At 42.4% G+C, this 24363-nt stretch overlaps 1 protein-coding gene across 1 annotated transcript in view; it reads left to right on the forward strand.

The window, feature by feature from the left end:
• Positions 1–2293: 2293 nt before the first annotated feature.
• Dbx2 (developing brain homeobox 2) overlaps positions 2294–24363 on the forward strand; it is a 29727-nt gene continuing 7657 nt past the window's right edge. Inside the window, 3 exon segments of the mRNA XM_059247812.1 lie at positions 2294–2324; positions 2327–2806; positions 17298–17393. Coding sequence (XP_059103795.1) covers positions 2294–2324; positions 2327–2806; positions 17298–17393 — 607 coding nt within the window.

The raw sequence follows: 24363 nt of genomic DNA on the forward strand, positions 1-24363 counted from the left end.
TGACATTCCGTCATTTTGTATCTAGATTTCTCCAACAGTGGTATGTTGGCTGATGCAACCGTCAGTCTGGACTCAGATCTTCCTTGTTATTATCCACGAAAGGAAAAGGAAGGCCTGCTTCTCATCCTCACCTGCACAAAGAAATGGTCAGGTGACAACTCAGTGTGATGCCTAGGTTCCTGAAGAGGGAGGTGATCCAACTCAATGGTTGAGAGCAAAGCTGTGGAATCGTCACTTGGGATTTAGCTTAGCCCCAGGATAATTGTGTCTCTGTGCTACATCAGCAACACTGGGATGAGCAGCAGCACCAACCCCGTGGTAGTGTGAAGATATAAATGAGCTAACATGGGTAAAGTGTTGGCTACCAAGCTTGCCTGCAAATACCAAGAGGAGATGGAAGATACTGTGAAGGGACGGCAGTGACCATCTAATTTCTACTCCACCCCTCATCTCAATAGTCACAACTCCATATGTTCCTTTTCAAATACTACTGTAGTCTTTGGAGACTCAGTTCTGGGGAGACTTCCAGAAGGTTCTAGCTCTCATATTCCCTCAGGCATGAAGTCCTTCCTCGTACATTGCTTTGCTGAGAGTTCCTATGGGGCGAGGACTAGAGCTTTTCTACATATTCCTAGGACCACCACCATGCTCAAAACATATTAAATGTTCAGTGAAGGCTTGTTAACTAAAATCAATAAGTGAATGTATACTGGTGATCTACATCAGCCTTGCACATAATTTTGCTCACATTACTACTGTGATAAAACTGTCTACTATATTAGAAAGCAATGACAGCTTTATGAATTTGGCTATTGAGGGGGATCTTTGAGGAGGGATTTTTAGAAAGTATTGTTCATATTTGGTGTCAGTAAAGTATAAAGTAACCAACTTACCAAAAGATGAAACAACAGCAAGAAACGAGTGCTTTCTGGACCAGATGGAGAGAGTGTGTGTGTGTGTGTGTGTGTGTGTGTGTGTGTGTGTGTGTGTATTCCATGACAGTTGTGTGGAACTCAGAGGACAAAGTTTGGAAGTCAGTCCTCTCCCACCGTGTGGATTCTGGAGATCAAACTTTGGTCATCATTTTTGATGGCAAGTGCCTTTACCCATCAAACCATCTTGACAGCTCCCAAGACATGAAATCTTAAAAGGAAAATTAACTTCCTAACCTGGCAACTCAAGGCGGGCTTTTAAGTAAATTGAAACCAAGCCCAAATTATTTTTAGGGCAAGAAATAAAACCAGACATGTGAGTGCAAACTCTGCAGAAACTCTAATAAAGTCTTATCCTAAATAAATACATCTAAATTAGGGAAAGAGAGTAAGTGTTAATTGGAGTCACAGTTTTAACACTCCATTGACAGTTTCCAAAGTCAGAGGCTTTTGAAGTCTTGTAGTTAAAATGCCTCTCTCTCTCTCTCTCTCTCTCTCTCTCTCTCTCTCTCTCACACACACACACACACACACACACACACACACACACACACACACACTCTCTCCATCTGGTCCAGTCTCCACAAACAGTTAACTAAAAATACTTGAGTTCTCAGGCAAAAAAAAAAAAAAAAAAAAAAAGCAGTGTAATTCTAAATAATGTAGTATTTTTGTCTCTATCTCTCTCTTTAGAGAAGTATCCCTCTGGCAATGGTTACAGAATAAGATCTTTTTTAAAAAAAATACTTTATTTAGATGTCCTTTTGTGGGTATGTGCCCTTGTGTGTAGGGGCTGGTGGAGGCCCTAAGAGAGCATCCAATCCCCTGGAGCTGGAGGTACATGGGACACTGAGAACTGAACTCGGGACCTCTGTTGGAGCAGCCAGCATTGAAAACCATCTCTTCAGCCCCAGGCTCTGCTTTGAATCAAAACTGATAACATCATCTCTTCTAGACTGTAGGTGTAGCCACCTCTCTCCAGAATCCTTAAAACGTATCTTACTAAAAAAGAGAGCCTGACATGAAATCATTGGAAACGAATTTTGCAAAATATCCAAGAAAAGCTATTTCCTTTCTCCGTATAACAATGACACCCAAATGTCAACATTTTCCACTCTCCCTGATGACAACCGCGCTTCAGCGACCCAGTTCGTGCCCCCTAGAAGTTCATGATAACCAATACCAGAGAGCCCAGGGCTCCAGCACCAGGGTCAAGGCTTGGCAGGCAGATTGGCAGCGCCCCTTTCCCGTCCCCTCCACGCCCACCTCCTCAGCAAGAGTCCCCTCCCCTCGCTGGAGCCGGGACTCTCATTGCCCCCATTGTTGGCCGCATCTGTCACTTTGTGGGCAGGATGACATGAATGGATGGGCCGGACACACCTTCCGTGGTGGTGTGAAAACCCTGTCCTGATCTGCAGACTGCTCTGGGACTCTGCCAGAGGCGCCGCTGAGGGCCAGGGACGCACCTCGCCTGCCTGATCCCTTCCCAGTCCCCGTCCCAGCGCACTCGCTCCCCGCGGCTCCCGGGCAGCGGGCGCGCACCATGCTGCCCAGCGCCGTGGCAGCCCAGGCCGGAGCCTACTGGGATGTGGTGGCGTCCTCGGCACTCCTCGGCCTCCCAGCGCCGGGCTTCGGCAGCCTGGGCAAGAGTTTCCTGATTGAGAACTTGCTGCGCGCAGGGGCCGGGCCCACGCACGCACCCCCGCCCCCGCGCCCCGCGCCGGGTCCCGAGTGTCCACAGCTACGACCGCTGCCTGCCAGCCCAGTGCCGCTCAAGCTGTGCCCAGCAGGGCCCTACGGTGCGCGCTGGGCCTTCCAGATGCCCGGCCGGGTTCCAGGGGACCGAGACAGTGCCTTCCAACCCTCAACTCCAGGTGAGCTTTGGTCAAGGCAGAGCCCAGGAGAGCCTCAGTCCAGGGGAATCTCAGCCCTGGGGAGCCTCGACCCAGGCGAGCAAGCCTCAGTCCAGGAGAGCATTAGCCCTGGGGAGCCTTGGTCCCAAGGGAACCTCGACCTAGGCGAGCCTAGACCCAGAGGGGACCTCAGCCAAGGGGATCCTCGACCCACAGGAGCCTCAATCCAGAGGAGCCTGAGCCCAGGGAAACTTCAGCCCAGGGAAGCCTCGGCCCAGAGGAACTTCAGTCTAGGGGAGCCTCAGCCCAAGGGATCCTTAGCCCGGGGAAGGGGGAGCCTTGGTTCCAGGGGAGCCTCAGCTCTATGGGAACCTCAGCCCCAGGTGAGTCCTGCCGCTGGACCCTGAGCCAAAAGCCCAGTCTTGGTTGGTGAGCCTCGCCCAGCTCCGGATGAGTGCTATCCGGGTGGCCCGCTGCAGCGGGCTGAGCTGGGGTGCAGATGCCACTTGTGGAGTTAGGAAGGGGACACCAGTTCTGGTATCTTTTCTCTCCACCCCATCCAGCCCTTGTCATTCCAAGCCTCCTTCAACAGGTGGCTGGGCTACCAGGGCAGTTTGATCTCAGCGGGGTTCTCCGGGTTTGGCATTTCTAGCTGCCTGGCTCTGGTCCCCAAGGTCAGCACTGCATCTCCGCTGCGGTGCAGCGGGGCTTAGGGACAGGAAATCTTGCCGCTGCCTTGCTGGGGGTCGATGGTTTGAAAAGAGTCGCACAAACTTTGGACTTCTGTTTACTTTCACAGTTTGGATCTCTTGAGGTGGAAAGATCAATGCCAAGGCATGCATCATTCTGAGCTAGCTGATAAACGGTTGAATGGCAACTCAAGTAGGAAGTTCACCTATAAATAGGAATTTACTGAAAGAAGGGCACTTTGAGTTTATTGATAATTTTTATATTTGAATATATTTTATTTATATTAATTATATATAAGTATGTATTTATTTTTATTTTTACCGAATAAAACCTAACTAGTGGGATTGGATGGAAGGCTGCTGGCAGCTGAGTTAAATACAAGGTACATAAAGCTGAAGCCAGACCGTAACAAAGTCTCCAAGCGACTGGAAAACTGCGATCCAACTGGATTATTATTATTATTATTATTATTATTATTATTATTATTTACTGCATCCTTAGATGATCTTAACTCATTCTTTTAATTCCGGTGGGTTCGTCCGGAGTGACTAACACGCCTTTCAACAGTTTCCATTGTCCCTGCAAACTGCCAGATCAAATTTATTGCTAATGGCTTTATAGAATTTAGCGTGTTTAGAACCTGTCCTAGTCTTTCACTTGAAATGGCCACTAACAGAACGGAACAAATGAAATTATTAACACCGGTCTCGTCCACAGAGTGTAGAACCTAAGTGCTGGGAAAGCCGCTTGCGCCCTGGGAGAGGAACAAGCTCAACTTAAGGCAGGGTCTATGAGCCTTGGAAACGTTTGTGTGCCTAGGAGACGTGAACGTAGCTCTTTTTGAAATATTACAGATTAGGAATGTGAGAGACAGGTTCATGTGTCCACAAATAAGTAAATAATGTCACACAAGTCACATTTTTTTTTTTTCCGAGACAATTTGGTGATTTGCAGGTTTAGAACTGTGTTCATGGAAGTTATTTTTAAAGAATTCTGAAATGGCTGGTGACTGAGTTTCAGGCGTGCAAAATCATGTAGCTGTAACCTTTGTTGACTTCTCAGTGGTTAAACTAAGTGCAAATTAGCATGGGTAGCTCAGTAACCCACAAAATAATTTGGTACACAAACCCATTTCACTCCAAATATTGTGATTAATGGAGAAGGGGTTTCCAACATTATTTATTTTACAAGAACATATTCATTTTGGTATACTTACTTGTGTCCAAATGCAAAAAAAAAGGTGAGTTTTTTTTAAAAAAGTAATTAAGAGAGCATAATTTGAAATATTCTACTATAGTTTATGTTTTACCAAATGATTACTTCAATCCTCATTGAGGAGTCCATTTTTTTCCCCTAGGTTAATTTTAATATGAACAAGCAACCCTTTGTTTCAAAATGCATTTTTTGTGAAGGAAGCATCCACATTTTCAAGCTAGAAAAGTAAAGAGAGGGAGGGAAAACCTCTGTAAATCCGTGACCAAAAATATGCTGCTTAAAACTGGATCTACACTCATTTATGTGTAGAATTTAGGAGCGAATGCGGTTTTCTGAACACTGTCTTCGTTTTAAATGGTGCTGCCCTCTCTTAGTAAAGGCAGGAACTCCTTCATCTAGCACTTGTGAAGCTATAAAGTGACAGTGGCTTTAAGGATCATCTGGGGATCAGGTGAGGGGGAGTGGCCGATGTCACTCCCACAACCGGTAGGCTGACCTCACAGTCTCATACATGCTGTGCAAGCAAATGCTGTACCAAGGTACATGGCAGCCTGTGACTGACATTCTGTAGCGTTGTTTTTAGAAGAGCTGTCCCCCCCCCATCCCCCAAAGATAACAGTTGATCTCTTTAGGAAATAACCAGTGAGGTGTCAGTTTGTTTTGGTTTTGGTTAGTGGTGGAGATTGAATTGGGGCCTTATGCATGGTAGGCAAAGCATGTTACCATCGACTCACATCTCAAACCCTTCAGCATAAGTTCTGAGTCTTTATATATCGACCTGGGAGAAGAATCATAAAATGTGCTTTAAATCATTTTAACACATTGACTACACTTATTTTGGTCGACCTTAATTTGTTGACTACTCTCAATGAACTGGTCAGAAATGACCACAGTTGCTTTATATAGATCACCCTGTCTAAAATCGATGATCTGTTTCACTGTTTGTATTTTCACTTCGTTATTTTGGTTATGTAACTATTAATTACACCATATAACTCATCCGTTCAGCAAAGCTTGGGGTCCATCACGCGTCTGGCTCTGTTCTAGGCGATTGGCACAGCCACTGAGTAAGCAGTGGCTATTTCTGCCCTTGTGGAGTGACAGTCCCTGCTCTCAGGGTCCAATCATTTTCACAATGCTTAGCTTCTTTAATCCTCATAGAAGGCCAGAAGGTAGCTGTTGGCATGGCGATTGTATTCTATGATAAAATTATTTCACTTGCTAATTTTGGCTTTGTCCTAAGTGCCACTTTAAACGTGTATAAACTCCAGAAAGAGAAAAAAAAATGTCCCCAATCTTCAGTCCACTGCCTTGGGTTAGTCTTGTGTTGGTTCTAAGGAGACCTCATAGAGTTCAACCCAGGGAATAAATTGGGAAAGATTCTGCAGCTGCGAAAGGGCTCCAGCTGCTTAGTCAGGGGTGAGAGCAGAGCTTCGTTGCTCAGTCCCCAAGAACCAGCAAGTTGGAACACTCTGGGGGAAGAGACTCCAAGCAATAAGCTGTCTGCACCAAAAGAGCATTTCTGGAGGCTCGAGGGAGACGCATTTACTGACAGCAGTAATGAGGAGTCACCTCTGCTTTTCACCTGAAAGAAAGGTATCTCTGACCCATTATAGTTTATCAGTGGGGCTCAGGAGGCTTTGCAAATGAAATTCTAAATATTAAAGGTAATATCCCCAAAGCTCGTTATCCTCATCATTTGGAAAATAATGTGTATTTTAGAATATTCATGTCTCTTTATACTTAAAAGGGGGATCTTGAAATTTACGAAAGAAAAAAATACGAATTTTTCTTAGTTCTGAGACTGTCCTGTGAATTTCCCTGTTGATGGCTGGGTCATCAATTCTCTTCAAATTGAATGTAACAGGTAACTTCGCATTTTAATGACATTTGTTTAAAATGTTAAGAAAGTATTTGATACAAAAGTAGCTTACTGTTTATTAAATCCACTTGTGTGCATTTAAAAGGATTAGAAAGCAAATGTTTATTTTGGGTAAGTAAGTTAAACATTCTTTAAGCTGTCTTAACATGTATGTTCTATTGTGTAGCCCAGAAAAGCAAAATTGGTGCCTTTTTTTTTTTTTTTGCTGTAACTCATCTGGGGTTGCTTTTTACTGTCAACATTTAACATATTTTCTGACTATTTCATCCATCTGTCATCCAGAAAACCATTGGCCTACTAATTCTTGACTCTGTCTAACTTACTTGTATTTGTGTCGTGCATTCAGAATGGCATTTTATTCTCCCTTCATTGAGACACACCAACACCGTGACTGTAAAACTGTTTTAGGCATTTGGCAAAGCATGGTTCAGAAGACTTTATTGATAAACTGTACTCTAGCTTTGTTTTTGGCAAATTGAAACCTTGGACCCTGGAATGTTAATGATGCTGAGCAGAACCAGGGCAACAAGAATGTGGGATTCAGAACGAGACTGATGACCCCATTGAAGCAGTCCCTTGCTCTGGCCATTGCCTCTGCCGTCTTCTGCTGGGAATAACAGAACTATATTCTTAGTATACCTGCATATTTTATAACCTGATTAGCATGTCTTTGTAGTTAACATATACATGCATGACTTACACAACCCATGAAAAATTCTGAGCAAATTTTGTTGCATAGTCTCCAAGTTAATCAACACCTTTAGGTTCAAGAAGCAGTCCTTATCATGAGTAGTACTAACAGGTCCTTTACTTTAACGCTGATGGAAACAAACCACACTATTTACAAACTAGCATCTGACTTGGAAACGGTCCGTGTACATTTGAGTTGCCTCCAACCTCAGCACCTACGCACCTCCCATCAGTGAACATGCATGACTTTACTCTGACAAGTGAATCTTAATGGACACTTGTATTGATAGCCATTACTATTTCCTAATGCAGCAGAAATAAATGCAGCAGACAGGCTTTAGTTCTACTTTCCATGTAGTTCCTACTTCAGTGATTTCAGGGGTTAAGAGGTACCATGGCTTGAATGCCCAGAACTTTATGAATATTACATAGATTTTAAACAGTATTCAGAAGGTTCGTGGCTCTGCCAGATAAGGAGGCCACATGGGCTAGGCAACTTGCAATGGTCAAAGGTGATTTTTGTCTTTCCCTCAGGGCTGGGATTTTACCAGGGCCCTGCATGTGCTGGGCAAGCGCTGTATCCCTGTCTTCAGTATCTATTTGTGTCTTCCTCCTCCTGTGCTGCCCCCTTTGGCTTCTCGTGCTCACCAGAAAAAGTCTCTGTTTACTACAAGTTGTTTGTACTTAGCCAAGTAAAAATGTCGGTAAAGGACTACTGTCTGTGCCTAATTTCTGTTTAGTAATTGTGTTCTAAATTTCTTTCTGATTTTTTGGTTGTAAAAGCCTGTACACAAGGGAAATTTTTCTTAAAATGTTTAAATAAATATGCCCCTCTTTTAAAGAGAGTATTATTTTATTCTGCTATCCACCTTTTAACTACTGTCTTAGTTACGATTTCTATTGCTGTGAAGAGACACCATGACCATGGCAACTCTTATAAATGAAACATTTCATTGAGGGGGCTTGCTTACATTATCATCATAGTAGAGAGCTTGACGGCATGCAGGTAGACTTGGTGCTGGAGGAATAGCTGAGAGTTCTAGATCTTGTAGGCAACAGGAAGTCAACTGAGACACTGGGTGGTATCCTGAGCATAGGAAACCTCAAAGCCCCACAGTGATACACTTCCTCCAACAAGGCCATACCATCTTCAACAAAGCCACACCTCCTAATAGTGCCACTCCCTGTGAGATCATGGGGGCCAACTACATTCAGACCACCATAGCTACCAAATTTGCATTGTTGACATTGCCTGTAACTTCAGAATCCATTTTACTTCTTTTGATTTTTGAAACTGGATCTCACAGCATAGCCCATTCTGGCTTGGCACCTTTTCTATTTTATCTAGAACTTTTCTGTTTTGTCCCGACATCTATCTTTGAACTACTGCTCCTCCTGCCTCAGTCTCCTAAGTGCGGAGGTTATAGTTATTCACCATCATGCCTGGGATAATAGGGAACTCTTCTTCATCTTCATCCCCGCACCATCTTTTAAAAAATCTGATTCACCACTCTTCAGAGTTTTCACTGACTCACACTTCCCCACACCCATTTCTACACACAATGAGATACACAAATTTTAAGTTGGTGTGAATAGGTTTTCATTCAAATGCACCTGGCATTTGCCAGGAGTAAAAAGGGAAATGGTAAACTGAAACAATATGATTCTTATCTAAGAATGCTTGTTAGAGCCTTCATTTAAAACTTTGTTAGATCATTCTTCTGTTTTATGCACTCTGAGTAAGAAATTGGATTTCTGCCTTAACATGGAACATGCTTACTGGACTCTTGTATATTTTATTTCAATGTACTTTATTTTACTTCCAGTCATGTTTCCACGTTTAATGAAATCTCCACCTTTCATTCCTTGTAGCCTCCAGTCAGTACTTAACTTGGCAATGCTGAGCGATTCATCACTTTATATAAAGTTACCATAACTCATTTCCTTTTTAATAGTATTATTCATTTTGTCAACCGGCTATTAGTTATGGATAGATCAGGGGCATATTTTTGTGAGTTATGTGAACAGTAAACTTTAGGCCCTAAAATTCTCTCTGAAGTCAAAGATCAAAAAGCTGCTATAAGTTTTTAGACCTTTGTTTCAGAACTACAGCATCTAGGAGAAGGAAAAGAAAAAAGGAAGAAAGAAAAGAAGCCAAGAAGCTTGAGCCTTTTTGTGTATATTGCTAAATGTTTAATAACTTTCTTTTAATAAATATCCCTGAGAGGGCAGGACTTTTGGTTTTCTGTTTCGTGAGCAAGTATCTTAGCATCCTTAATTTTGTTAATTCTAAGTGACCATTGGAAGTAGAATGTGTGATATGTTTTTACAAATCCTACTGAAGTCTCCGATTTTCTTGTTTGTTTTTTTTTCTTTTAACACTTTGTCTCGAATACTTTTTAAATTAAAATATGCAGTGGCATAAGTTCCTTTTTGACAAAGCTTTTGTACCTCAGAAGAAAGCCACGACTTCGGGCAGGTTCCTAATAGACCTAGGCACATCCAACAACTCTGTAGGTACACTGAGTCTGAAATCCACAAAGCCCTCCAATCCTTGAAAGGAGGGGCATGATTGCACTCTGTGTTTATGTATTTTCTATAGGTGCTTTGCATTATAAATAGAAACTCAATGGTTGTTGTAGTTACTGCATGACTCACAAAGCCTAGAATGTTTACTTTCAGGTCCATGAAAGTTTGCCAATCCTTCATCCAAAGCATAAATGTCAAGTTCAGGATATTTTAGTGTATTGTATCATTGTCTGAGCCCTAAGCAACCACCCATGATTTTAAGGTCTAGATTTAAGTGTTTTGTGTTAACTAATTGTATAGTCCAGAGTGGTTCAAGATGCCTCATTTCAAAATGAGGGCAGAGGTTACCATCAGCATTTAACGTTCAAGCATGTGCCTCAAAAGCCCTCTGGTAAGAGACAGGAAAAGATGTGAGAGGTGTTTCCTCTAGTTTATTATAGGTAAAATACTATAAGAATCCACGTCGGCATTTTGTAGATTAGAAACAAGCAAACAAACAAGTTTGTTCATTTTCCTTCCTTCTGTGGGCTGACTGAGCTCAGCTGAGAGTTTCTCACTGGGAGTGTCCTGAGGTTGTAGCTGGATGTCCAAGCTCCATGCCCTGCATGTCCAAGGTGCCGCCCACATGGCTGGCAGTTGATATTGGCTGGTGACTGGGTGCTCAGCTGGAGCTTTTCATCCATCTTTGGATTCTTTAATGTCTTGACCTTTTTATTGCATGGTTTCTGGGCTCTAAATGGAGAGAGTTCTGAAAATAAAGCCCACATGGTTTGGGAGCTCTGGACATTCTAGAGCCGCTAACTAAACATGGCAGGTCTTGGAAGTTCTAAGATGCTGGCCTAACAACAGCATGATTGAGAAAGTCGCCAAGACCACCTGATGTTCCGGATGAACAAATTGACTCCGCTTCTTAGTAGTAGGGAGCCTATCACACCACTGTAGCTGTTTAAAACCTGCCAAGAGGGGTAGAATGATTCCTGTGGGAGCCAGCTTCTGCAGTAGACCTGCGTAGGATTCCATCACGAGTGATAAATAGCGGGAGCTGAGGGAGACTTCTGGGAGCTGTGGATGCCGTTGCTTAATAGTATTCCCGTCTAGTGTATACTTTGTAGTATAAAAAACAAGATACTCCCTCAAATTCAGCTCACTTTCTTAGAGCTGTGTAATGGACCATGGTGACACAGCAGAGTGACCCTGGACTCCTATAAGGGTCACCAAGACCTAGTGTGCTGCCTTGAGGAGAAGCCAGGCAAATCCACTTGTTGATCTTGGATCAAGATGTTGGTGGAAGTATCTAAAAATATTCTTATTAGTACCTGTTGCCACAGTGTGGTGTCACCGACAGGACATTTGGACACTTGCAATGCCCAGCCCCCTCCGTTCAGTGAGATTTTCAAATGTAGCTTTCTTCCTATTACCAAGCTAGTCTGGAAAACACAAATTCATCCCTTTGGACTCGAGCTAGAATAAAAATACTTGCTTTGGGATCAAGGCTTTCGTCTCAGCAGGTACATCTAACTGTTCTTAGCTATATTTTGTACTGTTTGCGCCTTTGACCTTGTCCCAGCAGCTAGACTGGTGTCCTTAACCTGCTCTACCCATTCCTTTGTACATGTGACCTTTCCTAACTAGAATGCCTTTTTCTGCTTTTTGTTACTCTGAGTGCTTTTCAAAGGGAGGTCCAAAGATGTTTTTCATGCTTCAAGACCCCCTTAGCCAGGCCTTCCTAATTAACTAGATAACTAGCTATATATGTATATTTGCATATATATATGTATACATTATACATAGTACTCATTTGTACTCATATGTGTACTATATTATATATTATATTATATATCGTATTATATATTATATATATTATTCATTTTTATATTTCAGAATGCAGGGATTACAGGTGTGTAACACAGTCTAGCTACTTGCTTAAATATTGCAGCAGAAGTCTGGGCTATACAGCTTCTTTTCCTATGTTGTCTTAGTATTGCCCTCCACTTACACGTGATCTGGACAGGGGAAAGGCTAACATCAATTGAGCACTACTATCTACTAGGTGTTGTTTTATGTTTTTTTCAGTGACGTCATCCTGGCTAGACATTATAATGACTTGTGGAGTTTTTGAACCAATACCATACAAGGGGCCTCTTACAAACCAAGTCTGACTTAACCCAGTTATGGGGCCCAGGCATCAGTATTTGTGTAAAGTAGTATCCCAGATGATTCTAATGCATATTCATAGCTGAGGGCCATTGGTTAGGGAAATAGTATGAAATTCTTAACTTTTATCTTCTTGGGGAATGCATCAGGTTTGATAGAACAAGAGTAATTGGAGTACTGGGAAAGTTTTACCTCCAATCTGTAAGTTCATAAAAAAAACAAAAAAACAAAAATCAAGTTTTTCAAGGAATAGGAATTTTCCCTTTTTGTCATTATAGTCCTAGCCGACCATGCAAGGCTTAGCACTTGGTAGAATGCCGCTCATCTTGGGCATGGATTTAAAGGACAGGATTAAGCAAGTAGCATTTATTTCACGGGGAATACCTTCTCATTAGCCATCCTCACACACTGTTATTTTCTGTCTGTGAAAGACTTGAGGAAAAACCCAAACTGCTCACTTCTGCTGTTTCCAGAGGACCAGAAACGTAAGGGATGGACTTTCTTACTTCCCCGCTGACCGACAGCGAAGTTTGCCACCGGATCACACGAATGGATTGCTTCAAATTGGCTGTGTGACAGCACACAGGAGGCCTTGTTAAAGAATGGGTAGTCCTTAGGCCTGACTGCTCCAGACAGAGGTTTGCCATCCTTTAAAGCTTTGTCTTTGGGTCCACTCTAGTCTAGACAGTCTCTTCAACTGTGTGCTATTTTCAAGTCGCAGTTTTGATTTCTTTTTATTCCAAGTGCCTGAGAACCTGGCACTTGAAGGATGTCATAAAAACGTTGGAAATTTAATTCTCCATCATGTTTTTTCTACACGTTTTTGTTTGGTTGATTTTACATTTTGGCTTAGTAAGTGAGTTTTCCCCGCTTCTTCTCAAATGTACTGTGCAATCCACATCGATTGTGATGGTTCCTGAGATTTATTTGGAAATCTCACTGGCGACTTTTTGTACTCTTTCTCTGAAACATGGTCTTAAGTCAGTCAGTACACATCTTGCAGGAACTGCTTTCACACTGTTTAGATGGGCATTGTTATTCTCTATTAGTAAAGAAGAACGAAAATAGCAAAAAGCCATTAGAATGGAATGTTCTAGACAATAAAAGTTTAAAGGTTATTTTTTCTGTAGTGGGCCTAATAGCTATCTTAGATTGGGGGATACTTAATGACAAATCCATGTGCTTAGTAGTGTTTTCTTTTAAAAGAATATTTCATCATTAAATCAGCTGTAAGTGCTTAACTGAACATTGTTAAGTAATTGATCACTGTGGTGAATTTGTTTCTTCAACTGAGCAGAATATCTGATAAAAGAGTGTGGAGGAGAAGAGGGCAGGGAAATTTCAGTCAAGATGTAAAATAAATGAATACATTTAATGAATAAAAAAAAGAGTGTGGACAAAAGGCTCATGAATTTTGTGTGTGAATGTTTAAACTTAGGCTGTTTGGATGCAGGTGGGTTCCAGTTTAGGTTCAAAAAGTTTAATTTATTTTGTTACTAACGGAAGTTCCCCATAGAAACAGGAAGTTAGGTGTGTTGGTGTGCTATGGACTCAGAAGCATCCTACTTATAAAGCACAGTAAAGCTGGACCACCTGACCTCAGGCCATTGGCTTTTTTCTCCATTTTCTAGACTCCAGCTCTTAGCTAGTAACTGGTCAGGTCCCTACCCTCCTGGCTAACAATCAGTTGTTATGTGAAAATCAAGATGATTTATAATCAAGATGACTTATCTTGCTCATTTTTAACATTTTTGAAAGAATCCGGTCACATTCCAGATGCCTGTCCCTTTGAAGTCCAGTGTCAATGAGTGGAGAGAGAATGTGCTAAATTCATGACCAGTCCAGGGCCAGCCTACGCCAAGTACTCTACAAAGACCATCACTCCAGCGACCAGCCAGGGAGCCTGCTGTGACAAATGGTGAAATAACAGCATCCAGCCTCCAGTGATTGAATCTGAAATGTTTATCGAGGATTAAATTGCCCTTTTCCTGCCTTTTTTTCCCCCAGAGCATCTTCAAAGCAGTTGCTAAGGGTTTAAAGGTTTTCACACATCTGTCAGCCTCACACTTGTTCTCATCAGCCTCAGTTTGCCTTTTCCTCTAGGCGTTGAAAAAAAAAACTATGCTGTTTACAAATATTAAAAGTGTGACATATATTTTGAGCTCTTTGTGCTATTTTAAATGTGGGTTGCCTATGACCGTTCAGCACGCTTGCCGTCGCAGACTCAGATGGATTGGTACTTGACTTCTGTCAGATGTGAAAAGAGGAGCACTTAATTGGAATTTCACAGCAATTTCCACATAAACCAGCTTAAATAAGGTGTATTTATGTATAGCAATCAAGAGCTGACTAATCTCCTGCTAAGTCTGTGTGTCCGAGAGATGATTTGAATGGTGAAAACATTCCGCACAATAGAACTGCTAGTCTAGCCATGTCACAACGTGAATGCCAGTTTCTATTGCCCCAATTAGAATTGTTACTGTAGACTTTGATTATATTCCTGTAATTACAGATTTGGGTGTCATTTTGTTTAGAAATTTCAAATGGAGCAATGCATGGCAGTATAGCAGACTGTTCAGTTAAAACCATTTCTGGTTTAACATCTGATCACATGCTTTCAAACCACATGAGCTTAATTGGTGTCCTGTCTCATGTAAACTAATGCTTTTTAACCATTATTTTTCCATTGTTAGGCTATATCATAAGACTGGAATTTTTTTTTTTTTTTAGAATTGGAAAATGTACACTTTATTTATACCTTGCACTGTTTTGCTCTATGTTCTATACTTGAACAAGACTCAAATGGACACACACAGTTTTGATGCTTCTAGATAACATGGTAAATGTTTAACTTTATGTATGTAATTGCAATATTGCTGAATCTTCTTTTCCTACTTAGTAAAAACAAAGAAGAGCCTAAAATTATGTAAAGAATGCTCATTTTGGAGAGGTAGTGAGTTAAAAATGTTTGAAAACATTTTTATACCTAGGAATACATTACCATTTTCAAAGTGTTTCATATATGCATAGCAGTAATGGAAATGTTACTTACTTAAAGATGCCATACTCTTCGTTAACTTTTTTTTTTTGAGAATTTCGTATATGGCTACTGTATTTACATCATTTCCAGCCCATACTCTCTGCCTTCAGCAACTCCCAAATCCTCCTATTACCTCTCAACTTCATGACTTCTTTAATTATTATTGTGATACCCACACACACACATATGTGGAGTCCCTTCAGTGCTGCTTATACGTTGTGTGTCTTTAAGGTTGACCACTTGGGTCTGGACAACACATCAGGCAGCTTGTCCCTAGAGAAGACCTCTTCTTCCTCACTTAGTGGCTGCCAATTGCCTGTAGCTCTTCATTTAGGAGTAGGGCCCTTGTGAGATTTTCTCCATCCATGTTGGAATGTCAGTTGGTGTCATTATGCAGATCTTGTTCAGGTGGCCACATTAAGATTCCATGGACTACTCTTATAATACAAAATGTAAATAAAACTCATATAAAATTATTTACCATTTGTGTGATGGTTTATGGTCAACACTAGAACAATTCATAATAGTAATAAAACTATTTTTAATTAATTTTAGAAAATCAAAATCATTTGTCATTTCATGTCTTTGCTTAGTTTCAAATTTTAAGAACACTTAACTTTTTTTTAGAAATTTATTTAAAAAGTAAAAACATTAATATTGACATCTCAACATTGTGTGATAGGAGGGATAGGTACTGGTTTCTAACTAGTTTACAATTTTGAGGCCCTCAGGCTTCTACAAATAGCATAAATATTTTTTTTCTTGGGCAATCTATTTGTCTTATCATACCCTTTAAAGAAATCAGTACAAATAAATACATGCTTTTTTGGTTGATAAAAGTGAACGTCTGAAAATAGTGTTCTTTAAAAAGATGTGTAGGCATATCCAATCTAAGTAAGATTCCCTGGTGTGATCCAGAAAAGGAAAGATGTTGCCATCTGAACACAAGAGAGAGAAAAAAAAAAAAACAACCTTTATTTTCATTTGAAATTTAGATTTCAAGGTCATCAATCTCAAGAGATACCATATTTGAAGGTGTTCTGGGGGAGCAGAATAAAGTTAATGTTTTATCCCCATTTCCTTAGAAGACCTGGGAAGTTTCCTGTTCTTTATTTTAAAGATCATTTATTCAATTCTTAAAAATCTGACTGTTTATAATATGTCAGGTAATGCTGCTTTGTATGTCAGGGTAAAAGCAGGTGCCTACCTTCAGGAAATGGTGACCCCCATATTTATACTGTACTAAATGCATTTTATTAAAGGACACGGTATGCAGAAGACATTTAACCAGTCTTAGCACTTAGTTCTCAATAACAATACCTATTAGAGTCTATGGTAGTCTTCATAGCTGTTTTTTTATGGAGTTCAATTATTTTTCTTGAATATTATATTCAAATGATTATTATGTCTGTGATGGTGTAGTCAAAATGTCAGAACAATATATGATCATAATAAAAAATCCTCATGACTGTTTAGACACCCAATTAGACCTCCTCCTCACATGTGCAGGGTCCCATGAACATGTTTTTACAGCTTTATGAATCATGTGCTTGAGTAAACTAAACAGGACAGAATTAGGGGATGACTCACTACAATGTAAACATGCTTTCAGGTAACTAGATTTACCTTGAAAGGCAATGTAATTGTTCTTACATACTTTAAAACAAGTGACCGGGATCAGAAACAGTACTTTTACTAAGGAACTGTTCAGTAAACTAGTTCTTACCGTTTTGGGAATCCAGTTAACTACATCTTTCATATAACATGAAAATGAACACTGATGGGATATAATCTCTTCAAAAAGCCAGGCATTTAAATTGTTTCTTGGTAAGTAGAACGTTTAGAACCGTGCCATTTAATGTTGTAATCCTTAGCCACAAGAGCCTCTTTAAATTTAAATTAATTTTGTCTGAAGATTTAGTACCTGCTCATGCTAGCCGTATTTGAGCTTGGCAATTCCGTTTGGCCAGAAGCTGCCATGTTGGCCAGGGCGGATGCCGACGAGTCCACCATTGCAGATGCCGGTTGCATGCTATCACTCTAGTGCGCCTTGTATAAAAGAACAGTCGCTATTCATTATGTGTAATTACAACCACACTGCCCTGAGTCTTTCCACAACATCCTCCAAATCCTGAGGAAAGTACTTGGCAAGACCTTTGACACTTCCAAATGACTTTAATTTCGGCACAAGTTAGAACCGAGGTAAGGTTCAGCCACGGAGTGCTTTTACTCGGGGCCTTGGGGGAAAGCTGGAGGTCTGGAGACTGTGTCAGAGGAACAGTTAATCAATGAGATCCATGCTCTCTCTGCAGTGCCTTCCAAACCCTTCCTCCTGAGCGCTCTGCCCTTCTACTCGGCGTGCTGCGGTGGGTCCTGCAGGCGCCCCGCCTCCCCCACAGCTTTTCCAAGTAAGTTTTAATGCTCCATCAGCAATGCCTCAGTTATTCTGTAAACCGAAGCAGCAGGGTTTAATGTGCTCCGGGAAGCTAATTGGCAGGGCAGCGGCAAGGAGCTAATTCCTCACTTAAAATCACAGCGACCCTATTCAGGAGGTTTCCAGAGCTTATCAAACCTCGGCACAGTGGACGATTGTGAGAGGGTTTTCGGCCACACTAAGCCCGGAGCTGACAGGCCAAGGCAAGGGCTTGTTTTCCATTTGGTATAAAAGATCTCAGAGGGACCAGTTTGGCTCTTTCTTTTAAAGAAGGGGGAAAGTGGGTAAAGAGAGTGGCTGTGTGGCGTTCCCATTCGGCTTCAGAAGACTCAGAAAGTTACAGGTCTAGAAAAACACTTAGAAACTGGAGGTTATAAAGAGGGAGGTAAATGCTTGTCTCTGTCTTCCTGAGGAAAACAGACCGGGGTTGTAGGGAATGTTTTCAGGGAACTGGTCTCTAGACGTTCTAAAAGCAAAATGCATCCGTGTCTGGCAAAGAGGAGGAGGAACCAACCGGACAGAGCAGCAGCGTGGTGCCCACACTCCCGTGCATACAGGTGTCCTGGGATGTCAGCCCAATCTACAGGATGAGCTTTAGAGTGAGGCAGGCCGTGGAGAGAGAGGAAGGAAGGCACTCCCACAGGTACACACCCACGCCAGGGGAGAGTGGATGAAGCAAGGGCGAGGAGTCCCGAGCCACAGCCGCATGGCCGTTTTCAACCCCCACCGCCCCGTACGTGTTCATGCGTTTTTATGGATGTTTCAGGAGAGCAGTTGCCCCACAAAAAAATGACTCCCAACAAGCGAGGCAGCAAATGCTGCCGTTTAATGAGCTGCAGGCTTCTGAGCTTCTCTTTAGGGGGCTGATACTTTCCCACAGAGCGCTTTACACGGCTGGGACGTGGCTACAATGGGTGACAGACCCGTGACCAATCCTCACTTTTGCTGGACTCATCCACACGCGACCTCACCACGATTTTTCACTCTGCCGATGAACTTTAGGGACCATTGCACAGTGAGAGGGCTTGGGCAAGGGTCATTTGTCCTTTTGTGTGGTCATAAAGCCAGGCTCTGTGTGTCAGTCTTTTCTCCTGCTTCACATTCCAAGTGAATTTCTGGACACCATTTAAAGCTCTTGACTGAAAATAAAGCAGTGAATGAAACTGACTTTTATAGACTCATTCTAGCTCATCTTCCCATATAGCCCTGTCCACCTGAAAGGGGATTTAGTGCCCGAGCTGACTGTATATAGGGACTTGCTGAATACACAGGGCCCATTATCAACTGTGGGGATTGTTTATTAACCAGGACTGATACACGGCTATTTTAGCAGTGACCTATTAATTGTCGATTTAACTGGAATGTATTGAATTTGAATAGTGGGATAGAAACCATGACTAAACCTTTTACTCGCTCCTTCAAGGTGGTCCCCTACGAGGGCGATTGAAAACTTGTGCAAATTAAGGAACCATTTATCACCAGATATTGGAGTGGCAGGCAAAGATGTCTGGAGGAGACACAAACCCAGATGTTAAGAACCTCATCTCAGAGGCACCTCTGTCTACTAACGGGGTCTCACACGTTGTTTCCCTTACTCTGTCTCGGTATCTTTTCCTTCAGAAGGTTGCTAGTGCCACAGTTCAGGTGTGTGGAAAGAGGCACCAAAGTTTCATGTGACAGGGATGTCCAGACATGTGAGTGTACATGGCGGCGTGGTGTACTTATTTTATAGGGGTGTTTTAAAAGAGTCTCTAACCCATAAAAGTTTGGGCCAGTTTAATAAATAGGAAAAAAATCATCAGGCCAGTTTAATAGAGCACGTCATTTTCTCAAGAGCTCAGATGATTACTTTAAGCAGGTCCCATTTTCTCTCATTAGTTCTCAGGTCTTCACACTGGATCCCCTCTGCTTAGCTGTTGGAAATGATGCTCATCCCTCAGGGCTTAAAGCCCTGTGTTTATGTTGGTAAAAAAAAAAAAATAAATAAACACATGGCTTGAAAGATCAGTGCGGTTCAGATCAAGGATAGAAAATGCTGCCCTTGACTTGTCTGTCCTCCTAATGCTGGCCTTTTAAGACCATTTAGAGATCCTACATGTGTTTTTAATAAGTGGTGCTGTGTCACATTATTAGTTATAACCCTGAAATGAATATCTTATTTTCCTGTTTATAATACTCATTCGAGTTGGCAACAGCTAATAATATGGTAGGATCTCGCTGTCCATAAAGAATTCTACAAAAACAACCATGATAACCAGGGCCCAGCTAATGAGCTTTACATCTGAAGTGCTTTTTCTACCAAAGGAATTTACTAGATTTTCTTTTTTAAAATAATAAGTGTTTATGTCCAAGTTGCTAAATAATTTTCCATTGCAGAAAAAAAAAGAGAAAGAAAATGAACTGTTCAAGTAAACTTGTGTTAAGTTTCCGCTTGGACAGCCAAAACTGAGGTTTATACTGAAAGTTTTAGCAAGTGATGAAACTGATGTGTGCCATTGTTATTTCACAGTGTTGACTTCACGTTTTCCCAAAGCCCAGGATCGGGTCAGCACATCTGCAGCTAAGCAAGTGAAATGCCTTTTCCACTCATACCGTGATTCATTGGTTTCATGTCGATTGGGGTTTTTCTCGACGTCTCAGATTCAGGCTTGAGTTCTTACTGCAATGTGGAAGCCATCATTTGCCCGGTGCCCTTCTCACATGCAGTAAATGGTTTAATAGGCTGTTTCAGCACTGTGCTAAAACACTGAGAACAGTAGAGAAAATTGAAAGGCACCAGTAAAAGCTGGCCGCTCCCCTAAAGCATTGCATGGAAAAATCTTTGATAGTACATTCATAAACTTATTTTCAAAAATAACACATTTCTCAGGTAAAATGAAAAGAAAGTTGTGGAAATGATGTAGGTAATGACTTTTTTTTTAAAGCTACCTTGAAACATTGAAATCTTAATTAGGGAGGCTAGCAAATTGAGTTAATTAGATAATTACTTCATTTTGCCTTTGAGTACCCAACTTGACCTTTCAAGAATTTTATGCTCTAGAAAACAGAACTTCAATTTGGAGCCAACTTTATGTACGTCTGAGCAGAGAAAGCCTGTCACTGGGACAAACTACTCAGCCTTTTCCTAGAAGATGCACTTACATTTGACATTTCCAGCTCATTATTGCCTTCTTTTTTCCTTGTTAAAACTTAAGGGAACATCATATCCACTCCAAGTCTGAGTGGAAGGCAGCAGGGAAGGGGCATTATTTTTACCACGTGGATGTAGGTTGCCTCTGTGGTCTCACTGTCAAAGACTGGTAATGGTCTGATTAATAATATTGTTGCCACCTGACCTGGGGGTTGGTTTTACTGCTCTCAGCTGGAGCGATGGGTAGTCTGAAGAAACTGCCCAGAGCTGTGAAAACCTAGGAGAGACTGAATGCAGTTCTTGGCACATATATGCACACGAGTGTAAAATATCTAACACATACAGAGATTTGATTTAACCATTCTAAGATCTTCGGAGGGATACATTTCCTTTTAATTTAGAAAGAAGCCTGATTATACCGCTTAGAAGATAATGGAGTTTGTAGATAATTTGAATCTAGGTATTGACTTCTCAAAAGTGATGGAGTGGTGTTGCACAGATAAATGACATTCGGTCAACCAAGAGGAATGTTGGAAGGACCAGAGACGGAAAACTATAGGCTTTCCAAGTTGATGGCCCTCTTCAAAGCTCTAGAGAGGCAGAGGCATTTTCTGCCTGAGGCTTCAGCCTAGTCAGTAATAGTGGGACTTCCTAGGCCTGTGGGATGCTTGCCTATAACCCATTCCCTGAATATCACATGAAGTCAAATATAGGGTTGCTTACAAAATCCTGATTTTCAGCTCCCTAATCAAGGGCACAAGTACAGAACAGGAGAGGGGAGGGTGGACTGGATAGAGCAAAGTGGGGCAAAGACGTGCAATGCCATCTCAGTGTGTGTCTGCAGAATCTGACTGGGATGTGGGGTGTGCTTTAGCCAAAGGCTGTGCAGAGGAGAAGACCGAATTCCTACTGAACTCTGCAAGGCTCAGATTACCCGTGAATGGTTCTGGAAACCCTTTAAAAGGCACATTGAATAGTAAAAACCAAGCTAAGAGGAAGGCAGACAGTGAAAGACCTCTACAGTCACCACACCCAACGTGGTGAAGAAGGTCTAAATGGAGTAGAATCCTAAATCCAAATCCTGGATTATATGGAGGCTTGAGGATAGGTTTTAGATTCTCTTAGGACAGGCCAGACAGATCTACAGAATCCATACAAACACAGGCACACAGATGCATACACCTACAGATGCATACACGCATATTTGAAAATAGTGATGAGGAATCTCTTCACTGGAGAGATGAAGGGTAGAAAACCTCTGGAAGAGGGAGCTGAGCAGTTAAGGAGAGCGCAGCAGGAAGACACAGCCCCACAGACAACACCACACCCTCCTCAGTAGGGGAACACTGGCATCAGGCCCCAGAGACACAGACTCCAGATTTTCATAGAGAAATCTGAGGAACAGTAATGGAGGCTGGTGGCACTTTAGCTGGCCCGTTGGAGAGGCCTGTGTGGAACAAGTGGCTCTGCCTCCTCCAGCTCTGAGAAGTGACTGAGTTCCTTAGGAGGATGAAAGAGTTTTCCTTCTCGAAGGGCTGTTAATGGCCTCCAGCTCCAGTTATCCTGAAAGAAGCTTCCTGAGAATCTGAAGCTGTCTAGATTCAATGTTGTTCCCTATCCTGATGCCTCTGCCTTCCTTACAAAGCCGTGGTGGTGGGATAAGGACTAGCAGTCTATAGATTAGTTTTTAATGTGGAAACAGCAGGGCTTCTTAGAAGTGGGCTGGGCTGTATGACCCTTGGGTAGCCCACATTGGGAACAGAGTTTGGAATGAAACATGGTAGGGTTAGGGACTACAGGAGGGATATGCAGGAACTCTGAAATCCCCCCCCCCCCAAAAAAAAAAGGTTGCTACGGTGGTTGCTTTTTCTACTGGAAAATGGGTTACTTGTCCATACTTCTATAATGGCCTACCTTGGGGCTTACGTTTGCCACTCTGTCCTTACTCCTCTGTATTTTTACCGACTTGTAAGCTTCATGCATATTGGTAGTCAGGATGCATGGGGAGCATGTGCCCCTGGAGAGGCCTATTTAGGGCCTCCTGTAACAATAGTCACAGGGCACCTGTACAGGGTGAGGTCAGAAAGCCAGAGAGGCTAAATAAACCTCACATGGACTCCCGGTACATTGTTAATGGAAAAGGGTAGTGTTGGGTTGCCGAGGTAAATGACATGCGGGTGAGATGCGGCATGGGGGTGAGAGCGGGGAAGGGGGCACCCATGAAGGATGTAATGGTCTTTGTGTTTGCCATAGCTTCTGCTTGTTCATTGGTTGCTACTCTTCATTTTCGTGCACCGAAGCCTGAGAAACTGGGCTTTCTCAGTTATACCTGAATTTAGCTATGGGTTCAGTAGGTCTGTTCTTTGGCGGGTGAGGTCTGATTTCAGTCCATGCCCCCCCCCCCCCGCCCTCCCCCCCAGAGTGTTAGAATTACACCTTTAGATCATCTGTAGGAATCTTTGCTCCTTTTTTTTTTTTTCCTAGAAATAATTTGCTAGGGGCTTCTCCTGAAACTATAAGGGCTTCTCTTGAAAGTTGTAGGGATATTTGAATGCGTTTCATTCCTACATTGCTAATTGGTGTCTCCTGCTCTGTGGCTGTTTTTATGTTGTCTATGATCTCTCCAGCCCTGGCTATTGCTGATTGGCTGGTTGGTCTTTCCTGCTCTGTGGCTGTTTGTGTGTTGTCTATGGTCTCTCCTGCCCTGGTCATTGCTGATTGGCTGGTTGGTCTTTCCTGCTCTGTGGCTGTTTGTGTGTTGTCCATGGTCTCTCCTGCCCTGGTCATTGCTGATTGGCTGGTTGGTCTTTCCTGCTCTGTGGCTGTTTGTGTGTTGTTTATGGTCTCTCCTGCCCTGGCCATTGCTGATTGGCTGGTTGGTCTTTCCTGCTCTGTGGCTGTTTGTGTGTTGTCCATGGTCTCTCCAGCCCTGGTCATTGCTGATTGGCTGGTTGGTCTTTCCTGCTCTGTGGCTGTTTGTGTGTTGTCCATGGTCTCTCCTGCCCTGGTCATTGCTTTGTTGCTCTGTGCTGTCTGTGATGCTCACGTGTCATCTTGCTGTCAGAGTCCCTGAGCCTCTACTCATCAACTGTGAGCACCTTAAGGACATCCCTCACTCAGCGCCTCTGCAGCACCTCTGACAAGTTGTTCCCCACTGGGTAAAGGATGCAAACTTAAACTGTAGATGGTGGGCATGAGTTCTATGTCCATGTTTCTGCAATGACTCACAGTAGTGTTCCCTTTGGTCCTTTCCACCGATTCTCCTTGGCACTCTTTCCTGGTTGTAAGCGCAGTACACATCTCGCTGGCATGCTTTAAAACAAAATGTGTAGTTCTTCCTTTGTTGCTGTCTGTCCTTAGTCTTCATCATTAATGGGTCCTCAAGATTTTATCTGTTTGGTAGTTTATCCATTTCTTTGAGTAGTTGCCTTTTTCTCCTAATGTTGAATACATTTGGCTGCATGGTTAAATTGGATATAGTCATAAATCAAGGGCGCCAAAACGCAGAGGAAAGAGCCAGGCTGAACCAAGAAAATCAGAGTGGCATCAGAGTTTTGTGTCCTTTGCATAGAATTGGACCTGCACCACTCTGAGCACTTTATCTAGGGAGTGATTGGTGTGGCATTTATAGGATCCGTGTAAGGACCAAGTGAGCTACCAAGGGGGAAGCAGATTCATGGGACTCTTGCTAGGGCTGGCACTGAGCTAACTTTTGTGCTATTTTATCGACTCCCTGGAGCATATTCCATGATCAGCATTTATCAGGTCCTCGAGAAGTCTGAGACCTGGAAAGCTTAAGCAGCATAGCTCTTGC

This window comes from Peromyscus eremicus, chromosome 20 (assembly GCF_949786415.1).
Source record: "Peromyscus eremicus chromosome 20, PerEre_H2_v1, whole genome shotgun sequence".
Taxonomy (NCBI): domain Eukaryota; kingdom Metazoa; phylum Chordata; class Mammalia; order Rodentia; family Cricetidae; genus Peromyscus; species Peromyscus eremicus.